The sequence below is a fragment of the Sturnus vulgaris genome, chromosome 5, assembly GCF_052056855.1.
Source record: "Sturnus vulgaris isolate bStuVul1 chromosome 5, bStuVul1.hap1, whole genome shotgun sequence".
Taxonomy (NCBI): domain Eukaryota; kingdom Metazoa; phylum Chordata; class Aves; order Passeriformes; family Sturnidae; genus Sturnus; species Sturnus vulgaris.
Genome location: NC_142247.1, coordinates 9,494,522 through 9,521,076, shown reverse-complemented (window position 1 = coordinate 9,521,076; position 26,555 = coordinate 9,494,522). Strand labels below are relative to the sequence as shown.

The 26,555-nt window shown below is 42.0% G+C and overlaps 1 protein-coding gene and 2 long non-coding RNA genes across 5 annotated transcripts in view; 2 read left to right on the top strand and 1 right to left on the bottom strand.

Moving 5' to 3' along the window:
* The window catches only part of NTF3 (neurotrophin 3), a 49,487-nt gene extending 37,526 nt beyond the window's left edge, over positions 1-11,961 (bottom strand). Inside the window, exon 1 of the mRNA XM_088164821.1 lies at positions 11,437-11,961. Coding sequence (XP_088020947.1) covers positions 11,437-11,454 — 18 coding nt within the window. The 5' untranslated portion in view covers positions 11,455-11,961. The remainder of the gene's footprint in view (positions 1-11,436) is intronic.
* The window catches only part of LOC148223543 (uncharacterized), a 98,428-nt gene that overhangs the window by 48,663 nt on the left and 23,210 nt on the right, over positions 1-26,555 (top strand). The gene's annotated exons all lie outside the window — the stretch shown is intronic.
* On the top strand, positions 654-26,341 carry LOC148223545 (uncharacterized). The gene is made up of 2 exons (XR_015803685.1): positions 654-5,651; positions 6,194-26,341. It is a non-coding gene; the product is annotated as an uncharacterized LOC148223545 (long non-coding RNA).

The following is a 26,555-nucleotide window of genomic DNA, read 5'->3' as shown; positions in this document are numbered from 1 at the left end:
TGGAAATCCGCCAGGTAACCAGGAAATAATTTTGGATGCTTCTTTGCAGTCTATAAGTTTCCATGTATTGGTAAAAAAATTTAGTTAATCAGGAGAAAATTCAGGAAGCAATTAGAATAGACATATCTCCCTAAATAGTGATTAATATTTAGGGTGTTTATGAATAAAAATGACAATAATTGAATAAATGGACCTGGCTGAAGGAAGGTTGTGGTGCCCATGTGTACTCGCCTCTGGTAAGACCCCACCTGGAATATTGCATCCAGTTCTGGTGCCCCAACAGAAGAAGGACATGGAACTGTTGGAGCAAGTCCAGAGGAGGCCACGAAGTTGACCAGAGGACTGGAGCACCTCCCCTGTGGAGACAGGCTGGGAAAGCTGGGGCTGTTCAGCCTGAGAGGAGAAGGGTGTGGAGACCCCAGAGCACCTTTAGGTATCTGAAGGGAATACAGGGAAGCTAGGGAGGGACTTTTCATCAGGAACTATAGAGACAGGACAAGGGAGAATGGCTTCAAACTGAAAAGGAAAATTTAGGTTAGATATTAGGAAGAAATCCTCCCCTGTGGGAGTGGTGAGGCCCTGGCACAGGTTTCCCAGAGAAGCTGTGGCTGCCCCATCCCTGGCAGTGTCCACGGCCAGGCTGGATGGGGCTCTGAGCAACCTGGGATAGTGGAAGGTGCCCCTGCCCATGGCAGGGGGATGGAATGAGATGATTTTTAATGTCCCTTCCAACCTAAGCCATTCTGTGATTCCTGTAGAGGACCAAGAAGATTTCTGATTCCAGTCATCCTACAGGACCACGTTGTCCTGCGGGAGCTGGAAAAAGGCTGTAGTTAGTTCATGTGCCTCACCAAGCAGTCTGAATACCTGAGAGGAGCCTCAGGGTGCTTGCATCCGGAGCAAGGGACTGTCCTCTGTGCCCACCCTGCAGGGTGCTGGCCATAAACTGCTGTCTCTGCTGCTCCACCAGAGCTGCTTTACAGCAGGATGTCATAACACCAGCCTGCAGGGTGCCTTTGGGCAATCTGTCCCCGGAGAGCTTGGTACTGCCATCCAAGCAGAAATAAGGTTGGTTATCCTGGTGCAGTTTTGCTCATAGGTTGGAGGATCTGGAGACTCTCCATGAGGGAAGGTGCAGGCCTGGTCATTTGTATGGGGTTACCTCCTGGGACACTGTCCAGGTTGCTGCCAGGCTACAGACACACCCATCATCTTGAGGGGATGGTACTGAGCTTTTCACAGAACCACAGAATTATTGAGGTTGCAAAAAACTTCCCAGATAATTGAGTCCAACCTGTGACCGATCCCCACGCTGTCACCCAGCCCAGAGCCTCCAGTCACAGGTCCAGCAGTGCCTTGGAGACCTCCATGGATGGAGGTGCTGGCAGCCCCTTCCAATGCCTGAGCACCCTTTCCATGACAAAATTCCTCCTGATGTCCAACCTGAACCTCTCCTGGCCCAGCTTGAGGCTGTTTCCTCTCATCCTGTCCCTGTTCCCTGGGAGCAGAGCCTGACCCCCCCAGCTGTCCCCTCCTGTCAGGGAGTTGTGCAGAGCCAGAAGGTTCCCCCTGAGCCTCCTTTTCTCCAGGCTGAGCCCCTTTCCCAGCTCCCTCAGCCCCTCCTGCTGCTCCAGCCCCTTCCCCAGCTCTGTTCCCTTCCCTGGACACGCTCCAGCCCCTCGGTGTCTTTCTTGTGCTGAGGTTCCCAAAACTGTGTCCAGGACTCGAGGTGTGGCCTCACCAGTGCAACCATTCTTTTGAAAAAGAGCTGTTCTCCAAGAACAGGTTATTTATGAAAAAATATTTCTGTTACTTTCAACAATGGAACATTCTATTTTCATTTCTTCCTCAAAGAATGCCATGACAAAAAGGTAACCGCTAGAATTTAACTTAAGAAAAAATAAAATTGAAGCCAAACCACTCATCTAAAATGGTCTCTTGCCAGCTGTCCTACTGCCACCCAGGACTGTGTTGTTGCTAACAACTTGCCCATGGGAAAGCACTCAATCCTGTAGTAATGAATGGCACTCAAGCTGGATGGGGGATGGTATGAAAATTTTAAGTGGAGTGGTGGAAGCCCAGTCACTTGATGAATTTAAAATTAGACATGACAGAGCTTTGAAGAATATTCTATCTGGCTGGCTGGGATCTTAGAGACACAGACCGTATTAGGAGATATTAGACTGTAGATTTTGTTGGGTTTAATTCTCCAGTCCTGAGAGAATTTGCTGAGAGAGTTGCTTCCTAAACCCAAGAGTCCCCTGTGTGGCAGAATCATCATGCCCTTGTTTTCTCCAGGTTAATGTGCTTCACTGGCTTTGTCCTTGTAGCTCCAAGCACCAATTCCCTGGTCAGTGGATGGCTGGTGGATAGGTGAGCAGGGACACAGGGTTTTGAGCAAGGGAGAAGCCTGAAAGGTTTTGAAGCTTTGGTGTCCACTGAGACTTAGCTGTGATTTATTAGAACAAGCAGGGAATGATGGTTTCTGAGGAACTGACAAATTCCAACCAAAAAAAGAAAAAATAAGTACTTTTTGCAATTTTTCCAATCAAAATACCACTTATCTAATATAGACATATTCTCTCCCCTTCTCTGATTTTTATGGCTCAACATACTGAAATGCTTTGGATCTGCATTCATAGTTTAAAATAATCCCCAAAAACAAACCCCAAGACACAAATTCAAAGTTAGAGCCTCACAAATTTTAGTAGGGTTGCCTGGGTGCAAATGACAGCAGAATTTGACCTGCAGTCAGGTGGGTTTCTATGTTTGTCTTGATCCTGTGTAAATCAGAAATGCATTGAGATCAATGTAAGTGCTGGTGTCAAACCAGAGTCAGGAAAGGCACAGGCTGAAGCAGAGGTGCAAAGAAAGATTGAGGTAAACAAATGAACTCACCAAAGGACAACTAAACCAGCAGGATTTGCTTAATAATGGTTCAAGAAACAGATAATGCTGGAAATTCACCAGCTTTTATTTCAGAGGAATGAGGCAAATGAGAACAACTCTGACAAAAGAAAAAAAATTAACAGGAAGATTTCCTACTAGAGGAAAGACAGGGAAAAAAAAATCACTGGATTTTAAAAACATTTCTGTTTCCCCAAAACGCAAACTTTTCCAAGGGAGACCACTCCCTATCCTAGCAGATGTGAAAAGCAGCTTTAGCTTCCCAGGGCAAGATTTAACTCTGTGAAGCTTTTGTTTATTTTTGTTTTGTTTTGGTAAAACAACATAAACAACAACAACTCCTCCCCAATCTCATCTTGCAGTAGTATTTAGACTGGTTTTTTTCCTCAAAGCTTGTGATGGTTTGTCTTTCAGCAGAAAAACTAAACATATTTCAGTGTTTCAGACTTAAAAAGGCAGTTTGAACAGCAAGGGAACACAGAAAAGCAATTTGAACACAGACATTTTCTCTAAGCAGAAAAAAAAGTCTCTGCCCAGATTAATTCATGAATACATTTTGTATAAATAAAATAATGCTTTGTTCTAAGTACATCTAGAGCATATCTATATTGAGGCAGTATTTCCTAAAGGTGTTCCTATATGATGAGATGGGTTCCATCTCTCTCATAAAGAGTTTTACTCTGTAAAAACTCATAGAAACATAGAATGGTTTGGGTTGGAAGAGACCTCAAGAACCATCTCAGTCTGAAAGTGTTAAAGAGTAAAGCTGAAGAAAAATGAAATGGGAGAAGGAATGGGGTGTAGGTGGATATAAAGAATGGAAAGGATAGGAAAAAATGCTATGTAAAAAGACAGAGATTTGTTAGAAAAATGGGTAGAAATTAAGAGATTCAGAGGAGAAAAGCCTAATATGTCTAGGAAAAATCAATTCAGAGCAACTGTATTAAATGTTAGGGAGGAAGTTGGAAAGGTATAATAATGAAAATTAGCTAGCCATGATTTAAACAAGGACTTAATGCTGGATTTATTAGATTGAAATTTTTCTAGAGTAGAAGAGAGACACAAAAAAAGAAAAATAGTGAGTGCAAAAAATCAGTGTAATTGCAGAAGGCAGGCAAGTAGAGTAAAGAGATGTCCTGGTTTTGGAACATCAATTTTATTCCTGAATTCTCTAGTGCCACAAAGTTTTGGATGAAATTGAGGGAAGTCAGAAAACTGAGAAAACATAATTAAGAAATTGATGAATATGCTTAAAGGAAAAAAAAATCATATTAATTCTGTAAGTAAAGAATAGGCTTAAACAAAGGACAGCTGAAGTCGAATATATGAGGGATATCTTTAGCAAACTAACAGAGAAAGAAAGCTGGTCAAGATGTTAGGGGATCTAAGTGGGATAACAGGCAAACATGAATAAACAGCAAAGAAAATCCATCCTTTCAGGAAGATTTTTTTTAATGTTATGGTGTTATCTGCATCATCCATTTGGAAAGCCAGCCATGTAAAATCTGACTGTGCAAATTGTTTGAGAAATGAGTGGAAGAAATAGTTTTACCTCTCACAGGAGCTGAAAACACATTTTCTAACTTTTGAATGTACAAATCCAGGAAAGACCCCTCAGCACATGAAATAATGTCTGTCTTAACGACTCTGGTTTGGTCTCCATCAGATTTATGAGGTCTATATTTGACACCTAAAAGTCAAAATATCTCATCTTGCTTGAAGCAGAAACCAAATACTACACAAATCCCATCTCTGGAGAGGACAGAAGCTGATTTTGTTCTTGCAAGTGTGTCCTGGGTGAGGCAGAAGTCACAGGAGAGGAGCTGTATTCAAACTTTAACCACAGAGCTTTTCAAAAGAAGTGGTTGGGCTTAAATTTCACATTCACAACCTGAATTCATGTAGAGTACAAAGTACTTCTTCCTTCTGCAGCTCTACAGTTCCCTGTGAGTTACCTCTGACTGTATCGATTCAGACTTTTGGCAAATGTTGAATTTTTTGTAAGGTATTGCCTAGAAATATACATTTTTGAATTAACTAGATTCTCTCATGCTAACTCAGCTAAGTAAGATAAAACATGTAAAATCTATAGCAGGGTCAGACTCAAAACACAGGAATTTGTTGCTGGAAGATGTGAAAGAGCAACCGAGAAGAAGCATGTTTATTGCTGTGGTTCCATTATGGGCAACACGCAATTGGAAGCACAGGAAACATTGGAGGAGTGCTGCAAATCTCACCCTGTGGGTTGCAATCCTTCCAGGGTGTTTTCATCACTTCTGGTGCAAGTTTTTTAGCAGACAACCCAAGTGGACTTTGCTCCTCAGGATCTGCGCGTTTCAAGCAGTGACTCCCGATGAGTCTGCCTGACTCTGCCTGATGGAAATGTGGAATACCCTGCCATCCTTCCCATCAAAATGCAAACACCAGGCTCCTTCTGTGAGCCTGAGATGGCAACCAGCAAACTCTGTTTCGACATGCACAGACACACAGCCTTCCCCCATGCGTGCTCCCTCAGGTGGGAATTCCGCACACAAACCCAGAGGCTGAGCTGGGAACGACCCTTTCTCATGTGTGTGGAGAGGTGGAGAGGAGATGGAGGCAGGGAAAGATCAGAGAAGGAGGAGAACATGGTCCTGCTGTGATCTTTCAAGTACTCACTGCCCTGAAGGAAAGGGCCACCTTTCCTGGCTTGCTTGTACCGTGTGAAGGAGAGAAGGAGGCTCTGAAGTGACCTGGATGCTTGAGTGAGGTTTTCTTTAGTTTTCTTTAGTTTCTTTAGTTTATACTTGGGAAGTATAATCTGCCTTAAGGCTTCCTGCAGAGGACTCCCCTTCCCCTATGGACTTAAGGCTCATGATACAATCAGGAGTATAGATGTGGATGTTCCCTCTAGCAATCATTTCACAACCTTGAACCTGCTCCATATCCACCCTTGGTGCTTCTCTCTCCGCACGCACACCCCATCTGTCCCCTGGGATCCCCGCATCCCCCACTGACAGATGCACCAAGAGTCTCCCACACAGCAACAGCTGCCATGCCCCTCCGTCATCCCTTCCCACTGGCTGCTCCTGGACACCACCAGGAATCACACACATGGCCAGGCAAACATCTGCATGGACACCCAGATGTTCCAGCCCCTTGCAAGGAGATTTCTCTGGCTGTGTCATGGCTGCAAAGGGTCCAGGCAGGCACAAATGCCCCACGTTCTCCACACTGACCACAGCTTGTTTGCTCTTGCTTTGTTCCCTTCCTGCAACAATCCACTGACCCCTTTCTCTTTCCTCAGCCAGCTGACAGGTTGATGCCACTCTTTGACTTTTATTTTCCTGGTGGAGGGAGCAGAGTGGTCAGAGGCCAGGGGAGCACTGGTGGCAGTGGGCTGAGCAGGCTGTGGTGTGTGGTTTCAGCCCAGTTGAATCCCAGTGTCTGAGACTGCATCTCCCCCTCATGGACAACTGCTTCACCATCCCCTCCACCCACAGACTGCCATGGTGGGAAGTTCACTCCCACCAGAGAAGAAAGGTGCTTCCCACAGACTGCAACCAGCTGCAAGAACTGCCAGGAAAAATTATCCAGCTGGAGAGCCTGAACTGGACTCTGCAGTGGGAAACCAGTGTAAAAAACAGGACAATGGGTTCCCAACAGAACCTATGGCTGCATGAACACTAATTGCTTATCATTTCACAGATTGCTTGCTTTTATTTTAGCGGGAATTTGTCCTTGCAATGAACGGAAAAGGGATCTATGAACCGTGGTCCATGGGACTGATGTTATTTAAGGTCTGGGCTCAGAGGCTTCAACCTTTAAGTTTAGAGGTTCTGTGTGATCAGACTGACTTCTTCCAGTGCAAGTCCCACAGGATTTTTTACAATCTTCTCACCAGCTATGGGTGAAAAAAAGCACTTTCTTATTCAATGTAGAAGAACCAAAGCCCTAGGTGAGCCACGTAATTTGAAGATGTTTTTAGACCAGATTTGAAGAACAGCTGTTGGCAATAAATGCAGTTGTTTTGAGGGGAAATAAGTTCCTAGTGCTTCTCTCTGACACCCAAGATGTATCTTATGTTTTCAACCCTCAACTAACTGCACAGTACTCCAGCACTTCAAGCCATGGAGAAAGCCAGTGGTTTCCTCTTTCCTTTGACTGACATCTGGAGTCCTTCTGTATGCTTCAGCCCAATGGTTGTTCATCCAAGAGCCCTGTTAACTTGTCCCAGAGAAACCTCTCTGCTCTTTTGTGCCAGCAGCAGTATTCAGAGGTTTTAATGTGTGAAAATAAGGTGTGTTGGTATTCTTCTGAATGAAGCTGATTTAAATATTGTAGTTAAATCTACAGGGATTTTCTAATGATTATTCAGCAGTTCTTCATAAAAAGCCTACAAAAAACCTCTAGAGGAGAGCCTGCCTGCTGTGCAAGTCATGCAGAAGGCAGGTACATCTAGAGCACGTCGGGTCCCATCACTACCCACGCACCAAACCATTTTCCCGGTTAGTCATCCTTTCCTACCCTCCTTCTCAATGCAAACATTGCTTTCCTCGCACTCACGAAACTCATCCCTGGTGCTGGCCTTACGTAAGTGATTTCGACATGGAGAGCTGTGCCACGAACGCAGTGGACACGTAATGCTCAGCCTCTGGTAGCCACCCTGCACATCAGCACGGCCTCCTGGGTGACTCCTGGGGACTTTCACACAGGCTTTTGTCCCTTACAGCAACCCAGGGCTCTTACACACCCCTCGGGGGTTTCAGCTTCTTCCTGGATTGTCCTCATCACCTGCAACTCTGCCAGTCCCATAAGCACAGCACCCACTGAACATATTGCCCCCTGGCCCTCACACAAAACCAGCATTCCATGTATCCATGTGCCTATCACCAAGGTCTGTATGGATTTACCTGTGCCCCTGCACTGAACTCCCAATCTGCTCTCCTGGTGCACTGCATGCACCCAGGGCCCCTCGCACACTTTGCCTCCCTCACAGTAAGAGGCAGATAACTACAGATGGCTTAAGCCATCATAAACTTTTTCTCACTCCTCATCACTCTTCCTTCCCCACTTTCCTTCTCCCAGGCCCCACACCCAGGTCTGCAATCCTCACCTGTACTTCCCTCATTTCCTTCGAGCATTCTGTGTGCACAAATCTCTCCTATCAGACACAACTTTTCCCTCCCTTCACCTTCCCTTGCACAGCCTTGCAGGCAGGCACAGCCTGACAGGTCCCTTCCTTGCTCCCACTCCACTGTGTGCCAGCCCACGCTGAGCTCCTCACCCCTTGTAACAGGAACTGTCATTCCCATCCACTTCCACCTCATGCCCTACAGCTCCCAACTCCACTCGCCTCCTCACACACTTCACACTTTGCTTTTGACCTTAGGACAGCCATGTGGCTTATATGGTCCTCCAGGTAGTTTTTCCTCCCATGCCTTCTCCTCCCACCCCTTTATATCTTTAGTCATTTCTCCACCAGCACATTTGTTCCATTCCCTCTTGCTGTTTCACCCAGCCAGTACCTACCACAGAGATATAAACGCATTGGTTACGTCTGATGCAACAGAAAATCGCTCCTTTTTGTTTGTGTACGCTCTCCTCCTCCCACAGTCTTCCCATTATTCCTTACTTGCTGCTCCTTGCCCCAGCTGCTTCCCCTGTAACTTATTGCCTGTTCTGTCCCTGTGCTGCCCCTACTCCCCAGCAAAGAGGCATCCCCCGTTCTGCTGAGCAAACCACTGCACCTTTGCACCACTCCCTCTCTTTGCCTACTAAGAACACACCCCCAAATTTCCCTTTTTCTGCTCTCTCACCCTGTATCTCCTCTAAACCACCTCTTTCCTAGGCATCACAGAAAACATAGGTCTCCATTTCATCCTCATTCATGCCTCCAACATTCCTTAATTTTTCCTCGTTCTCATGCGTCTCAACACCTGCCATGACTTTATGTCTTCATCGCGGTTCATCCTGCCCCTGTGATTTCCACTCTCTTGAATTTCCTCACACCACTTCCCCGTGGCTTTTTCCCCAGTTCTGTCTCTCCCTTGCAGGCAGGCAGCACACTCCAGCAGGCTTCCAGCCTCCTGTGAAATATCTCTAATCAGTTACCCCTTCACATGTTTACAGGACCCTTTTCCCCTCGCCACACCCTATCTCCATCCAGCTCATTTTTCCCTCTGTGTTCCTGTTCTCGGCAGATGTTTTCATCACCATGAAAGCCTTGCCTTTCATACTCTGAGACCTTCCTGGTAAATACATCCCTGTATCTATTTCTTGACAGAATCAAAGGTGTCTCCTTTTGACACCCCCCATAAGCGTCATGTAGCTGATTATTTTCCATACCTTTCTCCAAATAGCTAATAGTTCACATTTTAACTCCTCCTCCAAACATCCTTTGTGCTTTCACCTTTCTCCCTCCACTCCCACTCCATACCCAACCTCCCCCTTGCAGACCCTACCATCCTTGTATGTCCCTTTCATATCCTCACCCAGCCTCCAGCCTGTACCTTTGCCCATCTCTCTCTCTCTTGTTACTTCCTCTTGCGAGCTCCTAAACTTTCTGCCACCCACAAGGATCCTCTTTTTCCAGTCGATGTGCAGCAGCTTCCCTTTCAAGCTGACCACCTTTGCATGTCTCACCTGCCATTATTACCCCAGTGCACAACAATGAACATGTAGCACTTTATTTCTGTTGTACGACACCTTCCCTCCAGTTTTTATCTACCTTTATATGCACCATTTCATTTTTTGTTCCCTGAAGAGAAAAATACTCCAACCCACAGCAGAACAATACAAACAAAACCCCTTAAACCTACGTGTTTTGCATACCTCAACATGTAGCACCCTTCTACACAAAGCACTCCCCTCCTGGCTCTTCTGGTACCTCCTCTTCTCCCCATGTTTTGGCTCCACCACCTGCAATCATGCCTGGATTTTGTCCCCCCACCGTGCTCACACACAGAGCCCCTGGTATTTACACGTGTATCTCAGACCAGTCTTTTTACTACCAGCAGCTGGGACCATGCTGAACTCTTCCATTCTCTGCTGCTATTGTCTGGCAAGGCTTTTTTTTTTTTTTTTCTTTTTTATTACTATTAGATTTCTCTTTTCCTTGCATCTCATTTATAGGTGCTTCTTGTGCCACTTCTGCATTTGCAAGCTTGCATATATCAGGTATTTCTGCGCCTGAGAATGCCTCTCCTACTTGTCTGGATATTTTCCTGAAGGCACAATGCAAAGGCAAAACTTTACATACCATTTGCACTCCTCATGCAACAAATCACACGAGCCTGAGAGCAAAGAGTGTTTTCTGAAAGGCTGTAGCTCACAACAATCCTCAGGACCATATAACACACATCCCTGTCTATTTAAAAAGGGGGGAGGGGGAGAAGCAACCCCCCTCACACACACACACACACACACACACACACACGCACACGCACACACACACAGAGTCATCTCTAAATAACTGGTTTTGCAATATAGGAACCAGAGAATGTGCACATAGCAGCCCTATTCAATCCAAAATATCCATCTCTCCAAATACTGCATATTTATAGTTCGAGAGATAGGACCCACACAGAGCTTTCCCGTTTATTTTAATGAAGGATTAAGAACTGATCAGAAAACTATCTAAACCATTCAAGGACTTTTTCCCCTCTTGGCTAAGAGCAGTTTGGTGTCTCCATAAGGACTGGCCAGTAACTGACGCTTTAAGCTGCATTTCAGCTGTTTAGATGAGAAACAGCTTTCTATTTTGCTCTCTAGATGTGCATCTCTGTTGATTAGTTGTGTGCCGCATTCCTAGAAGGCACTCACCAAACGCTGGGAGCTGCAACGTAAGACTAGTTTCCCTGCCATTCCAGCACAGAGCGAGTGGATCTTTTTCACCTAGACACAGATGTGCAGGGAATCTTTTGATCTCTAGCTCTTCCCAGAGAATTTAGTGTTTGGGTTTGAGGAGAATGAGGATTGATTCAAAGGTCATGAACAGGGTTTCCAGTGTCTGGCACACACACAAAATATGAAAGCTCCAGTGGAGCCGGTTACCTGCGGCAGGCGAGCTCTAGAAATTGGGAATTTTGGCTTTGCTTGTCATGGGCTCTAACTTTGCCGGAGGGCGAGCATGCTGCATGTGCTGAGGCTGGTTCTTACAATCCACGGTCAAGATTTTTCAACCCCTTTTGTTATATCTGAACTTGCTGGTTTCCCTCTCAAGACAAAACGAAAAGTCTCCTTCGCTTTTGCCTCTTAACTCAGATTTCCTGTAGCACCTCGTATTTCTCCTCCGCCGCTTTCTTCCCAGGGACCCGAACAACAGCGTGAGGAGCAGGAGGAGAGGGGAACCTGGGGACTGGAGCAAACTATGGGGCAAGTAGGGCTGAGGGAAGGAGGAGGCACGATGGGAAAGGCAACATTTGGGACACATCTACCGCTTACAAGACCCCCACCTCCTCCCCATTATAGTTCTTTACAGGACCCCTCTCCCCCCCTCCCCTCCCCGCCCTCTTAGGACCCTATTAGAAAACGTCAAATTTCCCTTACCGTGGTAGGAGTAACCATGGCATCCGTGTGAATGTTTCCAGAAAAGTCGACATGAAGAGAAAGGTGGATGTAAATACGTTCATTCAAAGTCCCAAAGTTGGTCTGCTTGGGTTGTGCAGAGTTGCTCTATGGGAGAGGAGCCTTAAACTCTGAGTCCCGTGAACATAATCTGCTCGATTATAACAAACCAGCTCAGCCAGATGGCTCTGTGCTCCGTGGATTAACCCCTTTATTGCCACACTCTGCTTTCCCTACCTACCATTTATAACAACCTTGCCTGGCTGGGGAAATTCAGAGAATCAGGCATTTTTTTGAAAATGACAAAACCGTCATAAAGGTCATTTTTTCCCCCTGCGTGCTCTTAAAAAAAACCATCCTGTGCCTATTTTCTTTATTTTTTTAAAATCCAATTGACGGTTTTATTCCTCTTCCTGGCAAAACCCCTTCGTATTATTAAGAACAGTATTAGCACCAGGGAACGTTTTAGAGAATTCTTTTGTTAAATCACCACCATCCCTTCCAGACTGCGATCCTCAGCAGACGAGTATTTTATTGCAGGAATGTCTCTGTGTTTGCACTCTAATGGTCCATCCACTCCCCCCTTCCCGCCCCTCTGTCTCCCACATGCACACACATGCACACACTTTGCTCACACTGCCAGCATGTGCTGCTATTCCTACCCCTGCTCACAAGTCACTATGGGACATGTCAAACAGGTGAAATACGCAGAGCTGCAGTGCCACAAGCCCCTGCTCTCTCGCTCTGACTTCTCTTTGCATTTTTTTTCCCCCTTTTTTTCCCAATTATTTGCAAATCTTTGACAAATTTATTTCTTCGGTCAGCATTTCTGTCTAGGAAGTCACCCGCCATGACACAAAAATAAGTGCAGGGAGAAACACCCACTGTTAAGAACAGACCTTAGGATGGATCTGTGTACAGTTCCTCCTGTTTTGACTCGCAGATTCGTCCATTAAGGGTGGCAAGTGCCAAAAACATGGAAAGTTCATCAGCAACCAGCAGCGACTGGTTCCCAAACTTTTTATTTAGAGAGATTGCTCGCTGAGATGGCTGATAAATTTAGCTGCATGCCTCTAAGTCTCCCTCTAAATTTACATGCTTAAGTCATCTTTCTTTTCTGTTTGATTTGAGCATAATTGAGCGTGGTCATATAAGATATGAGGTGACATTTTAAATCATAAGGGTCACCAGATTGTTTCCTTAAAGAATACTTTTACTAGCTCAATAAAATTTCTCTTTTCCTGTTTAACCATGGATTTTTTTTCTTTCCCCTTGCTGTGTGAAGATAATTAGCCCCCTCTTGCTGTCAAAGCTTTGTACCATCTTCTTTAAGACATTTTAATCTACCTGGAGAGTTGTCACAGTTTTATTGAAATATTTACCACCATAGATTGAAATTCAGATGGTGTCATTGGTTGCAGTTGTCCTTTCTCTGAATTTTTTCAAGCATAAAATGGTCCCATTTAGGGGATTCTGCAATTTAAATGGTCCTGCTGAGGGGATTCCACAATTTGTATCTGTCTCATAAGTTCTGCCTGAGTCGCTTGCTGCCCAGATGGAGAACAAAAGTCATCTTCCACCACTGCCTCTAAGAATTCTGTACTAAAACTTGCTGCTCTGCCAATCAAAAAACAAAAACAAAGAAAAAGGAACAAAAAAACCAAACAAAAATCCTCCAAAAAATCCCCAAAACAAAAATAAAAAAAAATCAAAAACGTAAAAACAACAAACCTCCTCAAAGTTGTAGAACTCTAGTTCCATGGTTTTTGTCTCACCCTGTTCCTGAGTGCTATTTTCATCTTTTAGATTTAGAGCTTTTTCAGCTAAAATGAGGAAACTCGAATTAAATCCTGAGCTTTTAGATCTTTCAGACTTAGAGCTTTTTCAGCTAAGATGAGGGAACTCAAATTAAATCCCGTGTGTCCCCCACCCAGTCCAGGCACTGTAGTCAGATCTGAGAAATGCCTAAAATGTGACTCAGCTTTTAATCTCCTGAAGTAGACAAACAGTGCTAGGAATAGAAAACTTTCCTGTGGCTGGTGAAGGAACGTTCCTCTGGAGGTAGGCAAAGGGTTAAGCCTCTGAAGGCAGCCCTAGCCCGGGAACTTCACATTTGCAGCAGGGGGAAAAAAATAAAAAAAGAAAAAAAGAAAAGAAAAAAAAAAGAAAAAGAAAAAGAAAAGAAGCAAAAGAAGAAGTCTAGAAGCAAAAGTCCTGGGCAGAGGGGCTGCCTGCCTCTGATGGGAGGCAAACCTCCCAGAGCCTGCACGAGTGGAGGGGTTTTGTCCTGTGTCTGGGTCTGTGGGCAATCAGACGCCTTGTAATTTGAGATGTGACACCTTAATCTCGCCAAATATGTGTGCACTGCAAAATGCATTGTAGACAGCCTGCTTTCACAGCCAGGGAAAATGGAGACGTGTTTGGTCCTTGCCGTTTTCCAACCTTTCCCCTACAGATGTTTCTGTTGTTCTGAAGCTGCTTCTTTCTAGGTATTTCTACATCTTCAGCTCTTATGCTGGGGGTGGGGTGGTTTTTTTCCCTCATGCTAACCCTTAGCATAGGTGGATTTCTTTCACACTTTAAGTAAGTTTCTGAATTTTTAATGAGAAGCAATCCAGCTCCCAAATGGTCACCTTATTTTATCTGTCGGCCTTGAATCTGAGGTTCTGACATGGCAAAAAAAAAAAAAAAAAGAAAAGAAAAAAAAAGTAAAGTATTACTTTGAACAAGTCCCTGCTCTGTCTTGAAGAATCTGAAACATTGCTCAGAGCATGCTGGAGAAAGTCATCTTTGAATTCTGGGGATTTTAATTGGGATAATTACAAGACATTGATCTGATTAATTAGGCACTTGACCAGACTTCAAAACATGTGATATTTTATATACTTTTATGTATACATGTATATTTCTCTACATATTAATAGATACCGCTTTGATTTCGTTTGATGGTAAAAAATTGAATATTTATAGGGAAGATATGCGTGTGAGTATGCAAATGCATGAACATTTTATTGGGTTTAATGCAATGCCTTGGGTCATTCTAAAAGCAGGGAGCATGTTCTATAATGGTTAGGTTTTGCAACAGCACCACTTTGTGGTTGAAATCCCAAACAGATCCCAAAAAGGGACTGTAGGGACACCACATGTGCCTCTGCAAGTCAGAGCAGTTCCCATGGTGGTTGGTTTTAATAGCCATTGACAAATGCACTCACCTGGGATGGAAATGTGGTCCTCTCTTTTTAAGGTGGTGGGTTTGAGGTAAAGGCAAGAAAAAAGAAGTGGCAGCAGAAGATTACCTCTGAGCATTTTGAGCAACTTATATCTTCAGTACAGGAGGCTGTTCACCTCACCTTTCAAATGCCAAAACCACTTTTGTTCAAATTTCCAGAATTTTATAAAGGGCCTGACATCTCTATAATTTTTTTTAATTTTACTTGAAATGTGCTGCAAATGTTTTGTTGGAAGTAAAAAGGAATCCAGCTATGTTTTTATTTGGTGGAAATGATAAAAATTATTTATTTAAACATTATTTAAATATTGTTTGTAGAATAGCAATGGTACCATTTCAGAGCTGAAGGAATTTCTGAAACCTCACTTGCACCCAGGCTAGGCAAACGAGAAGTATTAGAAAGAATTTCCAGGCATGATTCACAAAGAACTTCAGACTTGGTTTTGTTACACATTTCTTGGAAAGTTGTCTTCTGCAGCTTTTCCTCTTTATTAGAAATAATTGTGACAACTCGTAACAGTTACCATGGTAGGTCAAAGATGACACAGTGTAAAATGTGTACCCAGAGCTGTAGGCATGCCAGGAGGGAGGATGGGAATAATGCACGGAAATATGCAGGAATTCTGGTCACACCCTGAAAGCCATTATTCTTCAGAGCTTTTCCTAAAAGAAAGGCACTTTACAGAGCCAGCTTTTATGCACTTCACCTTCAAACCAGTTTCCTTGGCAGAGAATTAGCAAAGTGAGATTAAATGAGATTATAATAATAGTATTAATTAAAATAACATCTAGATGCATTAAAATGCACCTAGTAAGTACAACTACAATAATTTTCTTGTGTGAAAGATTTTACACACACGCAGCATTGCAGTACTCAGACCAAAATTTTAATTGTTTAACAAATATTTTTCATTTCAAAGGAAATGTATTGAGCTGTACTCCTATATCAGAATAAAGCTATATAATAAGTGATATACAAAAGGGGATTTACACTCTCCAATATGTAGCTGTGTTTTGGCAATAGAGTTATGGATGATTACAAATGTCTCCAATGTACTAATGTGTTACATCTCTTATCAGCTTAGCTCATATTTTGGATTTATGTGATATTTGTCTTTTTCTGATGGTATCCTTTTTTTTTTATTATTTCAAAGATGGTCTTTATTGCAGGAATAATTCAGAAACAAGGTTAGTTGATGATAGGCAACATTTTGGGAACAAAAAATATATTGCTTGTAATTATCAGCAAACTTTGAACCCCTACTCATTTGTTATAATTCCAAATTAGCTGAAGAGAACTTGCATGACTATCAGTAAGAAAAATGCTAAGAAAAAGAAAATCAAATTAAAACCATATGAAGAAGTTTTCTTCCATTACTTATGCTGGAACTGGGAAAAGGTGCCTGCAGTTTTTAATGGTGGAGGAAGAGGATATTTGGAGTCACAGCACCATTCTTTTGTGAGGAAGATGAATTCCACACTAGGACACATAAGGAGATACATAAAGTGCTTGGTAAGATGTCAGCTGGGATGCTGGGACTCAGTTCTGATCATGTTCAAATCAGAGAAGACCTGGAAAATGACAGAAGTAATGATTAAATGTGTCATGTAGTTTAAAATATGCTGAAAAACCCCAAGAGACTAAGAAATCCGTCAGGACTCACAAGCCTGTAATTGACCCTGGCCAGGGCAAGGGAAGGTCTAGGTGTTCTCTCTCCCCCCATCTCTCCCATGACTACATGACCTACACCATCACAGAAAGCAAATATGTCCAGGAACATCTTGTACTCTGGACTCTGGCAGAGCTTTTGAAGAAAACTTCTCAGTGAAAGCCTTCAGAAAATTTCCACTACACATTCATATGACTTGGTTTGGGACACTAAATATCTATCATGAGGAAATTTTCCCACAGGGAGCTAAACCACAGTACTGGTTTTCCCTCCTGCACTGGTGCTTCTGCATCTTTCAGGTGCAGTGGAACTGTAGTAGCCGGAGCAAGTTGAAAGAGGATGAAAGAAAGGACAACAAATTAATATTTTTCAAAATAAAGATAAAAATAAATAGAGGTCAAACAGTTCCAAATGGAAGCGGCTCAGAGCATTGCTGGTCTGGCATCTGTTAGATCCAAGCAGGCTGGCCATCACTGAAATCAAAGGCTCAATTCCACACCACACATCCAGGAAATGTGTCCTGACCTGTGTGTTTATTCCTACCCTTAGTGTCAAATACAGGTGCTCTTCTCAATGGTCACTACCAGAAGAAATTGAAAATAGAGCAAAGCAAAGCAAAGAAAGGTTGAATAGTGAAACATTCTGAGAAAAGAGAAGCTCATTCACTTGCAAGCAGCAACAAAAGCTGGTGTAACGGTGGGCAATGATATTTTGCATAAACTAATTTAGTTAATGTTCTTCTTTTTGTCTGCTGGAATAGAGAAAGTCTTGGTTCAAAGCAGAGCTGACAAGGTGTATTTAACAGCAGAAGTCAGCTTGTTGGAGCCAGTGGGACATTTCTCAGCACTGGCTTGTATCCTCTGTAGTTAATATTTGTGTGTTGCATCCTTACAAGGCAATTTTATTTGAATTAAAGCAACTTCTATTCAAACATTTTATCTGATGGATGCTGATGCCCATTTGGCTGAGCTTCTACATTTTAATTCCCTAAAACCTTAGTGTGAAATCACATCTGCTGGAGGAGGGGCAGGGGGGCAAACGTGGTATGGATCAACTTTCAGGCAGCCGAAAACTGAAAGTCCCATTTGAGCCAATGCAGATGTAAAGGCAGGGGGCTTGAAACAACTCTGGGCCAAAGTGCTCTCTGTCCACCCTGGCCTATCTTTTTAATCTCTTTTTATAATCTTAAATAAGGCCTTTCCAAGCCTAGTACATGAATGTAACTAAGTACTCTTTGAGGGCCTATAGGTAAAACATTTAATGCATCTTTCTATACTATTAAGTTTAAGCTCACCAATATTGTCCATCAGCTAATTAATAAGTCCCTGGGTTGATTTGGGACTGTTTCAAATGCTGGTGTCCCCAGCAGCTTCCTGGCAGGTCTGGACCATTCCAGCTCCATTCCTGGTGGGATGCCCCTTCCCTCCTGCAGGCCAGGGATGTGCTGATGCTTTGCATCCAGCACAAGACATGGATCAAGGATGCACAACAGAGTCAAAACCACTCCTCAGGAGCTGTGTGAACAAGCAAGGGAGTCTTTTGCATGCTCAGAGCCTTTTCCTAACCTCAATTCAAAGAAAGAGATTACCTTTTTCTTTCATTGCCATGCATATCTTTTTTTAAAACCAAGTAAACAGACAAATGTTTTTCACCCACATGCCATTCTTCCCGTTTTATTTGGAAGAATAAATCAGCCTGTTAGGAATCAAGTGGGATAAGGAAAAAAAGCAGAGGCATGGAGGCTTTAAAAATTATGATGTCTTTTTAGTCTGAAGACTTTATGGCTTTTGACCCCATCTCTCATCATGGGAGTAGTGGGTAAAAAAAGAGGCTGGATGGAAAAATCCAGCACGTTCTTTTGATTGAATCATACTACTGACACTTGAGGCTGATTGTGCTTCAGGCTGTCCATGCCTGGAGCTAAGATTAGGCTAAGTTCTTAGTTTATAAAAGCTCTTTTCCCTCCGAGGAAGCTCATGCCAAATTCTGTTCTGCTACATGCTCGTGGCAAATCTCTCTCTTCCCAAATATCATCGATGTTTAACCCACGCCTGTGGTTGTGCAAAAGGTTCCTACTCACATGCTTTGCTGTCTGCCCCATGTCTCATTCCAGTTCTGCAGCTGAGCCATTCCTTTATCAAGGACCAGAATAGCAACTGAGGTTTCTGCCCTGCAAGGGAGGAAAATGAAGAAATCACGCGTTGAGCAGAGGACACAGAGAGTGTTTATTGCAGGAAGATGGGGATGGTCACACAATCATCCCTGACTGGCACAGCCCAATCCATGAGTCATACAAGCTTGGTCACACAAGCAACAATAGGAAAATTTATGGGGCTTTAGGACTGTTATGAAGTTATGGCATGTATGTTCTCTCCAGTACACATGCTGGGTTTGATTTTTATCTTTCCTTTAGTGGTTAATTTGACTCTTTTTCCCCTTGCTGAGAAGTTCCTGCTGGAGGCAATTCCCCAGCATGGCTTGTCTCAGTAGCCAGCACTGTTTGTCAAACACAGACTTCTGTCCCTGAAAGCTCTGCCTTTGATATAAAGCAAGACATCATTATGCTGTAGAATTGCTTGAAATGTGTGTAAGCAGTTGAATCTAAAGGTATTAAGGACAGTTTTTGTGGCACTATTTATATTCTAAGGAAGCACCTTGGCTTTCCCTTAATTATCCTAGTCTCTACCTAAATATTATGAAGTGAAAAAGATGAAATTTTTATCCTGAGAGTGAATAAAACTCATTTGCATGGCAACATCTTCTGAAATTAGAAATTATTCTTGCATCCAGTCAGAGTCAGTGTTACAGTCAGACCTCAGCTGATAGAGACAGATATTTTGGCTCTCATTAACCTCAAATAAAGCAAGACTCCAGCAATCCCTGATTTCTTTATGGAAATACAACTATACTGAGCTAGGCCCAGAATCTTAAACAGATAATCACTCATTTAAATCTGTTCATACCCAAACTCCACATCCTCAGGGATTAGCTCATTTTCTTCATTGTACCTTGATACCTCCTCTGTATCTTCCCTTAATTTTTGAAAATTTCCTTTTCTTTTATGCATGAATTCTATTCTTTTAAATACCTCAAAAAAAAACCCCAAACCAAAACCAAAAACCAAAATAATGGATGTTGCACTGTATCTAACAAGGTGACAGATCTGAGGGTCTTACTGAGCCAGTAAAGTGAGAAAATATCAAAAAATCCTAAAATTGCCCAGCTAGAACCTACAAATTCCCTAGCATGCAACACAGTTTTAAATCTTCCCCCCACACAGAGGCCTTTGTCCTGTGATGTGATACCTACAGCAAGTGGGAATTGTTTCACTTGGGAAAAACTGCCCATGCAGCATGCCTTACTTTGCACTGAGAGAAATGCCACATGTCAGTTCTGCTGCAGTCTCAAGTTCTTTAAGGCAATTTCCATGCTCCACCGTGTTTTTCCCAGGGATGGGATCCTGAATCAGCTCAATAAAATGAAGAACATGCAAAATTTCTGTGTGATTATCCTTGGGCTGCTTGTTAAATGCAGTAGATGTGTCCCTACCCACACAGAAATGGCTTGTGCTGTCAAAACACCCCGGGCAGACACTGCTGTGGAGCTTGGATAGCCATCAATGCTTGGGTCAGCTTCGTGGATGGCTGTGTGGGATGCTCTGAAAAGGCTCCTGAACACTGGAATGGGCTGCTCAGGGAATTCCCATCCCTGGAGGTGTCCAAGAAAAGCCTGGATGTGGCACTCAGTGCTCCTGTTTAGATGTCGTGGTTTTGGTCCCAGCTTGGACTGGATGACCTTGGAGGTCTTTCCCAATCTCAGTGATTCTGTCACTCTGTGACTCTTTCTTTAGGGCTGATCTACCCCTTCAGCAGCTGTGCAGGCCACTGCCACTGACCCCTTTTTACAGAAAATTCCACCTCCTTGTGCTCTGCACTCGTGGCTTTGTGTGTATAACACAAGGGCTGGGGTCCCTACTAAAGGTTCAGTACATCACCTACCCTTTTACAACCACAGTTCTGGGCTTTGTGGGGAAAAACGTCGAGTAGTAGAGTGTAGGAAGTGGGAGGCCAACAAAAAGACAAAGAAAGGATGGAAGAGCTGGTTGGAAAAGTAAATAGGACTGAAAAGAACAAGAGTAGCTGCAGTCAGAGGAATTTAGAGAAACAAAGATAAGGCTTCTTGCAATCTGAGGCTAGAAAATCGTGTCAACATGCAGAGGAAGGCGATAAGGCATGACTTTACCTTTTCTACAGTGGCCTGAGGCACAATCACGTTTGCAATTATTTACCCTGCTGCCTACTTAGGCCAGTTGTTAAAAGCTATAATTCAAGAGCCATCCTACTCAAAAATGCACCCAGAGTCCAGCTCTGACACAAAAACATAGTCTTTTACCAGATTATCATTGGTGCTGGTACTGGATGTTTCCAAATCTCAAATGAGATGTTTGCTTTGCCACTGTATATTGACAAAAAAAACCCAGAAACCAACCAACAACAACCAAACAAACAAACAAAACAAACAAAAACCTCAAAAAACATAAACACAAATAAACCAACCAACCCCCCACAAACAGTTTTGTTTCTGTGAAACAAAGAAGCAAACAAAAATGTTTCAGTAATATTTCACATGAGGAAAAGTTTCTACTACTGAAATTTCTACTTAAAAGATTGTTTTGGTTTTGCAGCTTTTGTACTCCAAAGGATTCAGTTTTTAATGTCCACTTAACTAAACCTTAAAAGTTATCAGTTAGATTAATCTGAATCAGATACTAAAACAGTGTTCAGTCACTATTTTAAGCTAAAAGACCAGAAAACTTAAATGACAACACCATGCTATACAATACTTACCTTATATTTATTTATTTGTTGAAAAATTTTTGTTTAACAGATTTCTACCCAGTATGAAAATGTTAACACCCTTTCATGACTCTGTTCTGGCTTGGTGCAGTGGAAATGATGCAGGAAATCTGATCCTCAATATTTTGTAATGACTTCTCCTGAAGGAGACCCACATGATTGAGCACTCCATAGCTAAAATTCAAGAAAAAAGTCCACTTTGCAGCTTTGCAAACATGGATTAAGCACTGGAGCTCCTTCATTCTGGATGGATATGACTGAGATAGCACAGGCAGAAAACTTTGAGAGATCACAGTTTAGCAACTGAAAGGATGCACAAATGGTCCTTTCTTCTTGTTTTGCTCTGAAGAGCCAAAATAATTTTTTTTTTTTTTTGTTACTCCCCTGTGCCTGCCAATGTCATACACAGGGCAGGCAAGACTAACATTTGGTATCAGAGGTTAGCATAACAAGAGGGGAAAAGCACACTTCAGCTCCCAGGGAAGTGGATAAACACTCTGTTCCCTCGCTGGTGCTGCCTGCTCTGCTGGGAAATATCCCTGCTTTTGCTCTGGGTTAGTGGAGGAAAAACATGCAGCAAAAAGGCCTTTTTCCTCCACTAGATATTATAGTAAAAGTGTTCTGGCTCTGTGACTATGGAGGAGGTTTTACTGATCCTTTCACTGCTCTGTGAACAGCAGAGAGGTAAAATGATCCCTTTATCAAAATTTAGGCAGTCCAGAAACTCTCTTTGAGCCCCAAAGTTAAAACCCACTGAGAATAAAATTGCTTTACACCCAGCTGAAAAACAAATCAATAAAACTGGTGAACCCAATGTAATTGCTTGCTCACATTGTATCTCCTCTTCATTACTAGAATGATATAGAAGACACTGCAGCATAAATTGGACTCTTACCTTGCACTAGTTGTCTGAATTTCAATGAAAACCACTACATTTCTTTTCAGGAAGGAAAAAAAGAGTTTCCTCCAAGCTTTTTGGTTGTTCACTGGAGGAAAGAAAAATATATATATATTTTTTTTAAAGCTAGATAAATAGTAATATATTAGTTATGCTAAAACATCAAATATATTTTAAGCAGAATTGTCTCTTCTGGGTTCGTTTCACATTAATCATTTATCTCTTTCTCCCATTTATCTACAATATTCCTGGGAGTTGTGGTTCAGATTATCTCACAATACATGATTCCTATGCAGCCAGACTCATTGTATTGATCATATTTAACCCCAAGATCAACAAAAATGTTAGTGATAGACATCAGAGGGGTAAACTGTGCCTCAGTTCAGTTCTCAACAGTCTTAAAAGCATAATAAATGCTGATTTTCTGCTTCTCATTATATGAATGAGAAATGGTGAAAAGTGTTTTGTCTCTTTGAACAAATATAAAGGAAATTTTACTACTATCAACTTCATAAAGTCAAATACTCTCTTAAAATGTTACATATAGTACTTCTGATCCATTTCTCCACATAAATTTAAATTTAAATTTATCTCTTTTAGCAGCAGTTCCAAAATTTTGGGAGTTTTACACTTAAAACATTTTGCAACTTCTGAATAGCATTAATAAATTTACAATTTGAATCTTACTATTTGCCTTTTTATGTCCTCCTTTAAAATTGGATGTTTTCCCTTAGCCCACAGATCTTTGCATTCCATTCCTTGCAGCTTTTGCCTTTATCTTTCTAGAGGTTTTTCCCTCCCTACCTAATTAAAACAAAATGACAAAACCTCTAGAGAGTGCTGGAGGCATTAGAAGATGTTTTAGAAAGGTGCTAAGCTGTGTTAGATCAACAGCAGCTGTTTCTTTTGCTTCAGTGCAGCTACAAGAATTTATAGTATTAAAATTTACACATTTTTGCTTGTGTTCCCTGAATAAACAACTGGCTAAGCTTTTCCCTCCCTAAATGCAATGGCAAAATTTTACAAAGAAACAGAGGATTCAATTAAAAGTGTATTGATTTATTGCAGGTGAGGATCTTTGCTTTTCTAGAGTGCTGGCCTCTGAACTCCTTTTCTTTGGTACTCCCATGATTTTTATCTGTTTTTAATGCTGAGCAGGAGAGCTTAAAAAAAAATTACCTGGCTACTTTCAAAGGTTTATTTCTATTTCTATTCCACCTTTCAGTGATGAAGAACTAGCAGCTGTTTGGCCCTCAACAAGTATTTATGTCTTTTAAAACATTGATTGTTATAGAGCACTCATAGGCAGCTTATACATGTATATATCTCATTTAGTATTAAAGCAAATATATACATAGATATATGTATATAATATATAAAGAGGGTTATTAAAGGTAACTGTGCTTAAATCTAACTATTTCTTCTGTAAATGTATATGTAAATATATATTTATGTAAATATATATTTATATAAATGTAATACATATATATAAAATATATATATATACACATTATATGTATATACATATATAAAAATGTATATACATGTGTGTGTATATATATATATATATATATATGTAAATATATATATTCATATCCTTGACTTTTCCCTCACATTACCCATACCTCATGTTCACTGATCAATGTGGGTAAGGAAATGCAAATGTTCCAGTTTTAAAAGTGAAGATGCAGTTAAATAACCTGCAGCACATTATTCCATGGGAAGGCTAAATGAGAAGCTGAGAGGGGCTGGGAAGTGTCCTGGGATGGACAGAGGAAGGAGATAACACCGAGTGGTTGGTGCCAAAGCTCTCAGAAACGCTCCCAGCGGATCCCTGCGGCACCTCCAAATTTCACCCAGCATGGGAGACAAGCGTGATCCGAGTGAATGAAAGAGGAACAAAACACCCCTGGCTGGCTGGGAGCTGGCAGGAGTCCCATCCATTGACTGCTGCCTCTGCTCAGCCGTGGCCTGTGAGCAGGTTTGACTCGGAGCCTTGCGCTGTTGTTGTTGGCACGAGGACGGAGCGGGAGCCGGCGAGCGCTCTGTGTAATCACCACTCCGGCTTTCCAACCCCGGATCACTTTTCCATAAACAAACCACAGGCCCAGTCCTCCGTGAGGGTCACTTCACTCAGCTGCTGCTCTGGCCGTGGAAAGGTCCCTCACCCCATTAAACCAGGGGTTTGCAGTAGTGAAATCACAACCAACCACTTCAGATTTAACAGCAAAGCTCAGCATCCTGCAGGATCGGCTTCCTCAGGAGCCAAAGTTAATCAAAGATCAAAACCCAGGTTATTTCCAAAGGAGTTTCTGGCTCAGCATCCTGCAGGATCAGCTTCCTCAGGAGCCAAAGTCAATCAAAGATCAAAACCCAGGTTAATTGCAAAGGAGTTTCTGGATTTTCACCAGCACGGCTAAGAGGGGAGCTCAATCCTCTTTGGAGAGACTCTTCAAGATGTCTATGAGTGCCTAAGGTTACAGACAGTGTAGGAACAAACAAATGGTGGGAAATATGCTCAGACATTTTCTGTGGAAGCTCCAAGCAACTTGGTCCTCTCACTTGCCAGAAAAAAGGTCAAGACAGTCCCAGCCCCTCATCTGAGTGGCCATAATCCTGAGACTGTGCCATTCTGACAGCACAAGAAGAAAAGCCTCAAGCTGCACTGGAGGAGGTTCAGGTCAGACACCAGGGGGAATTTCTTCCTAGGAAGTGTTGATAAACATTGGAAGGAAGGTGATGGAGTCCCCACCCCTGGAAGTGTCCAAGGAATGCCTGGACCTGGCACTCAGTGCCATGGTCTGGTTGGCACAGTGGGGATCAGGCACAGGTTGGCCTCAATGACCTTGGAATTCTTTTCCAGCCTCACTGGTTACTCCAGTAATTCTGTGTTTGTGGGTGAGTCTCCAACAGTTTTTTCTCTTAGGAACAAGGAGAAGCCAAATTGTCCTTTAGGGAAGGGTTTTTTTCTCTGTAAGCAAAGACTCCTAATAGACAGCACAGGCTTTTTCATGTTTAATCACAAATTACACCCAAGGAAAATTTGACAAAAGGCACTCCAAGGTCATTCATAGTCTACCTGATGTGCAGATTCGAATTTCCAAACTTTGTGCTGTGTTATTCTGCCTAGCTTCTCCCAGCTATAAAGTCAATCCTTAATACCATTTTTCCCTAAAAAACCAGTAAATAAGCAACATTTTTGCTGTAAATGCATTAAAGACCAATATTAATAAATGCATTAATTATTACTAAATCCACATATTTATAAATGTAAAGGGATTAATAGTGCATTTGTATTATTACATTTATTTTAAATAAACACATTTCTTACATAAAAATACATTTACATAATATTTATGCATTCATTCATTCTTTTTTATATATACATATATATTCTTTCTCAGCCTACTCTGTTATCTTTCTGCGTGCTTAACAAGTGCAGAAACCTATTTGTTTTGGTTTACTCTATATCCACAGTCCCTAAACACTAAATCCTAACTCAGTCTCAAAACACTGTTTAAATTCCTAACGCTATCTTGATTTACAGCAGCAGATCTTCCTTACTATATCCCTTAATTATAAATAAATCCCTTAATTATAAATAAACAAAGCAATAAAACCAAACAAACCAAAATAAAACCAAAAAAATCCAACACTCCCCCTAAAAAAACCCACCTCAATAAACCCCATCAAATAAAATCAAAATAAAAAACGTGGAGAAAAGTTGATATTTCCATGTTAATTGCAAAGAAAAAAATGATGGATTGAATAATACAAGAAAAATATAAAAATTCAAAGCAAGTTGTCTGGATTTCACATGTCCAGGGGAGCTCAAGGATACTTAATCCTTTATTTCTCCAAAAGTTTTAGAAACAAAAGCAAAAACCCCAAACCAGTAAAGAGTGAGACATATCAAATGTGATTGGGAATGATGCTAAAATGATGACCAAGTATAGGGTAAAATACCACAATGTTACCATGGTGGGTCTCACCTTTCAGACCTCAGAACATGGGAAAAAAAGTTATTAAACTTATTTTTTTCAAAATTAGGATTCTTAGTCTTGTTTTCCTGGAAGACTTCTACCTGTCCAATAGTTTCACACCAGTGTGAGGTTGCTGTGTATTTCTCGCTGCTATTAAGTTGTGATGTCCTTTATTTTTTTGGTCCAAATCTGTGATTTCCTGTCCCAGTCTGTCTCAAAAAGATCTAGATAATAAAAGTTATTAAGATTTTCTTCTCTTCTGTAATTTCTGACCTTGTCAAAGAAAAGCATAAAAATCCTTCTCCTTAAATTGTAAGCTGAGTTAAATGCCTGTTTTTACAAGCCTATTGTTTTTAGCAATTGTCTTTTAATTTTTTAGACTGAAAAAATTAATTTCAGGGAAACTGAAACCAGGGAAATCAGCAGAACCAGTAACGGCAATGGAAGAGCAATTCTCATTCCCCT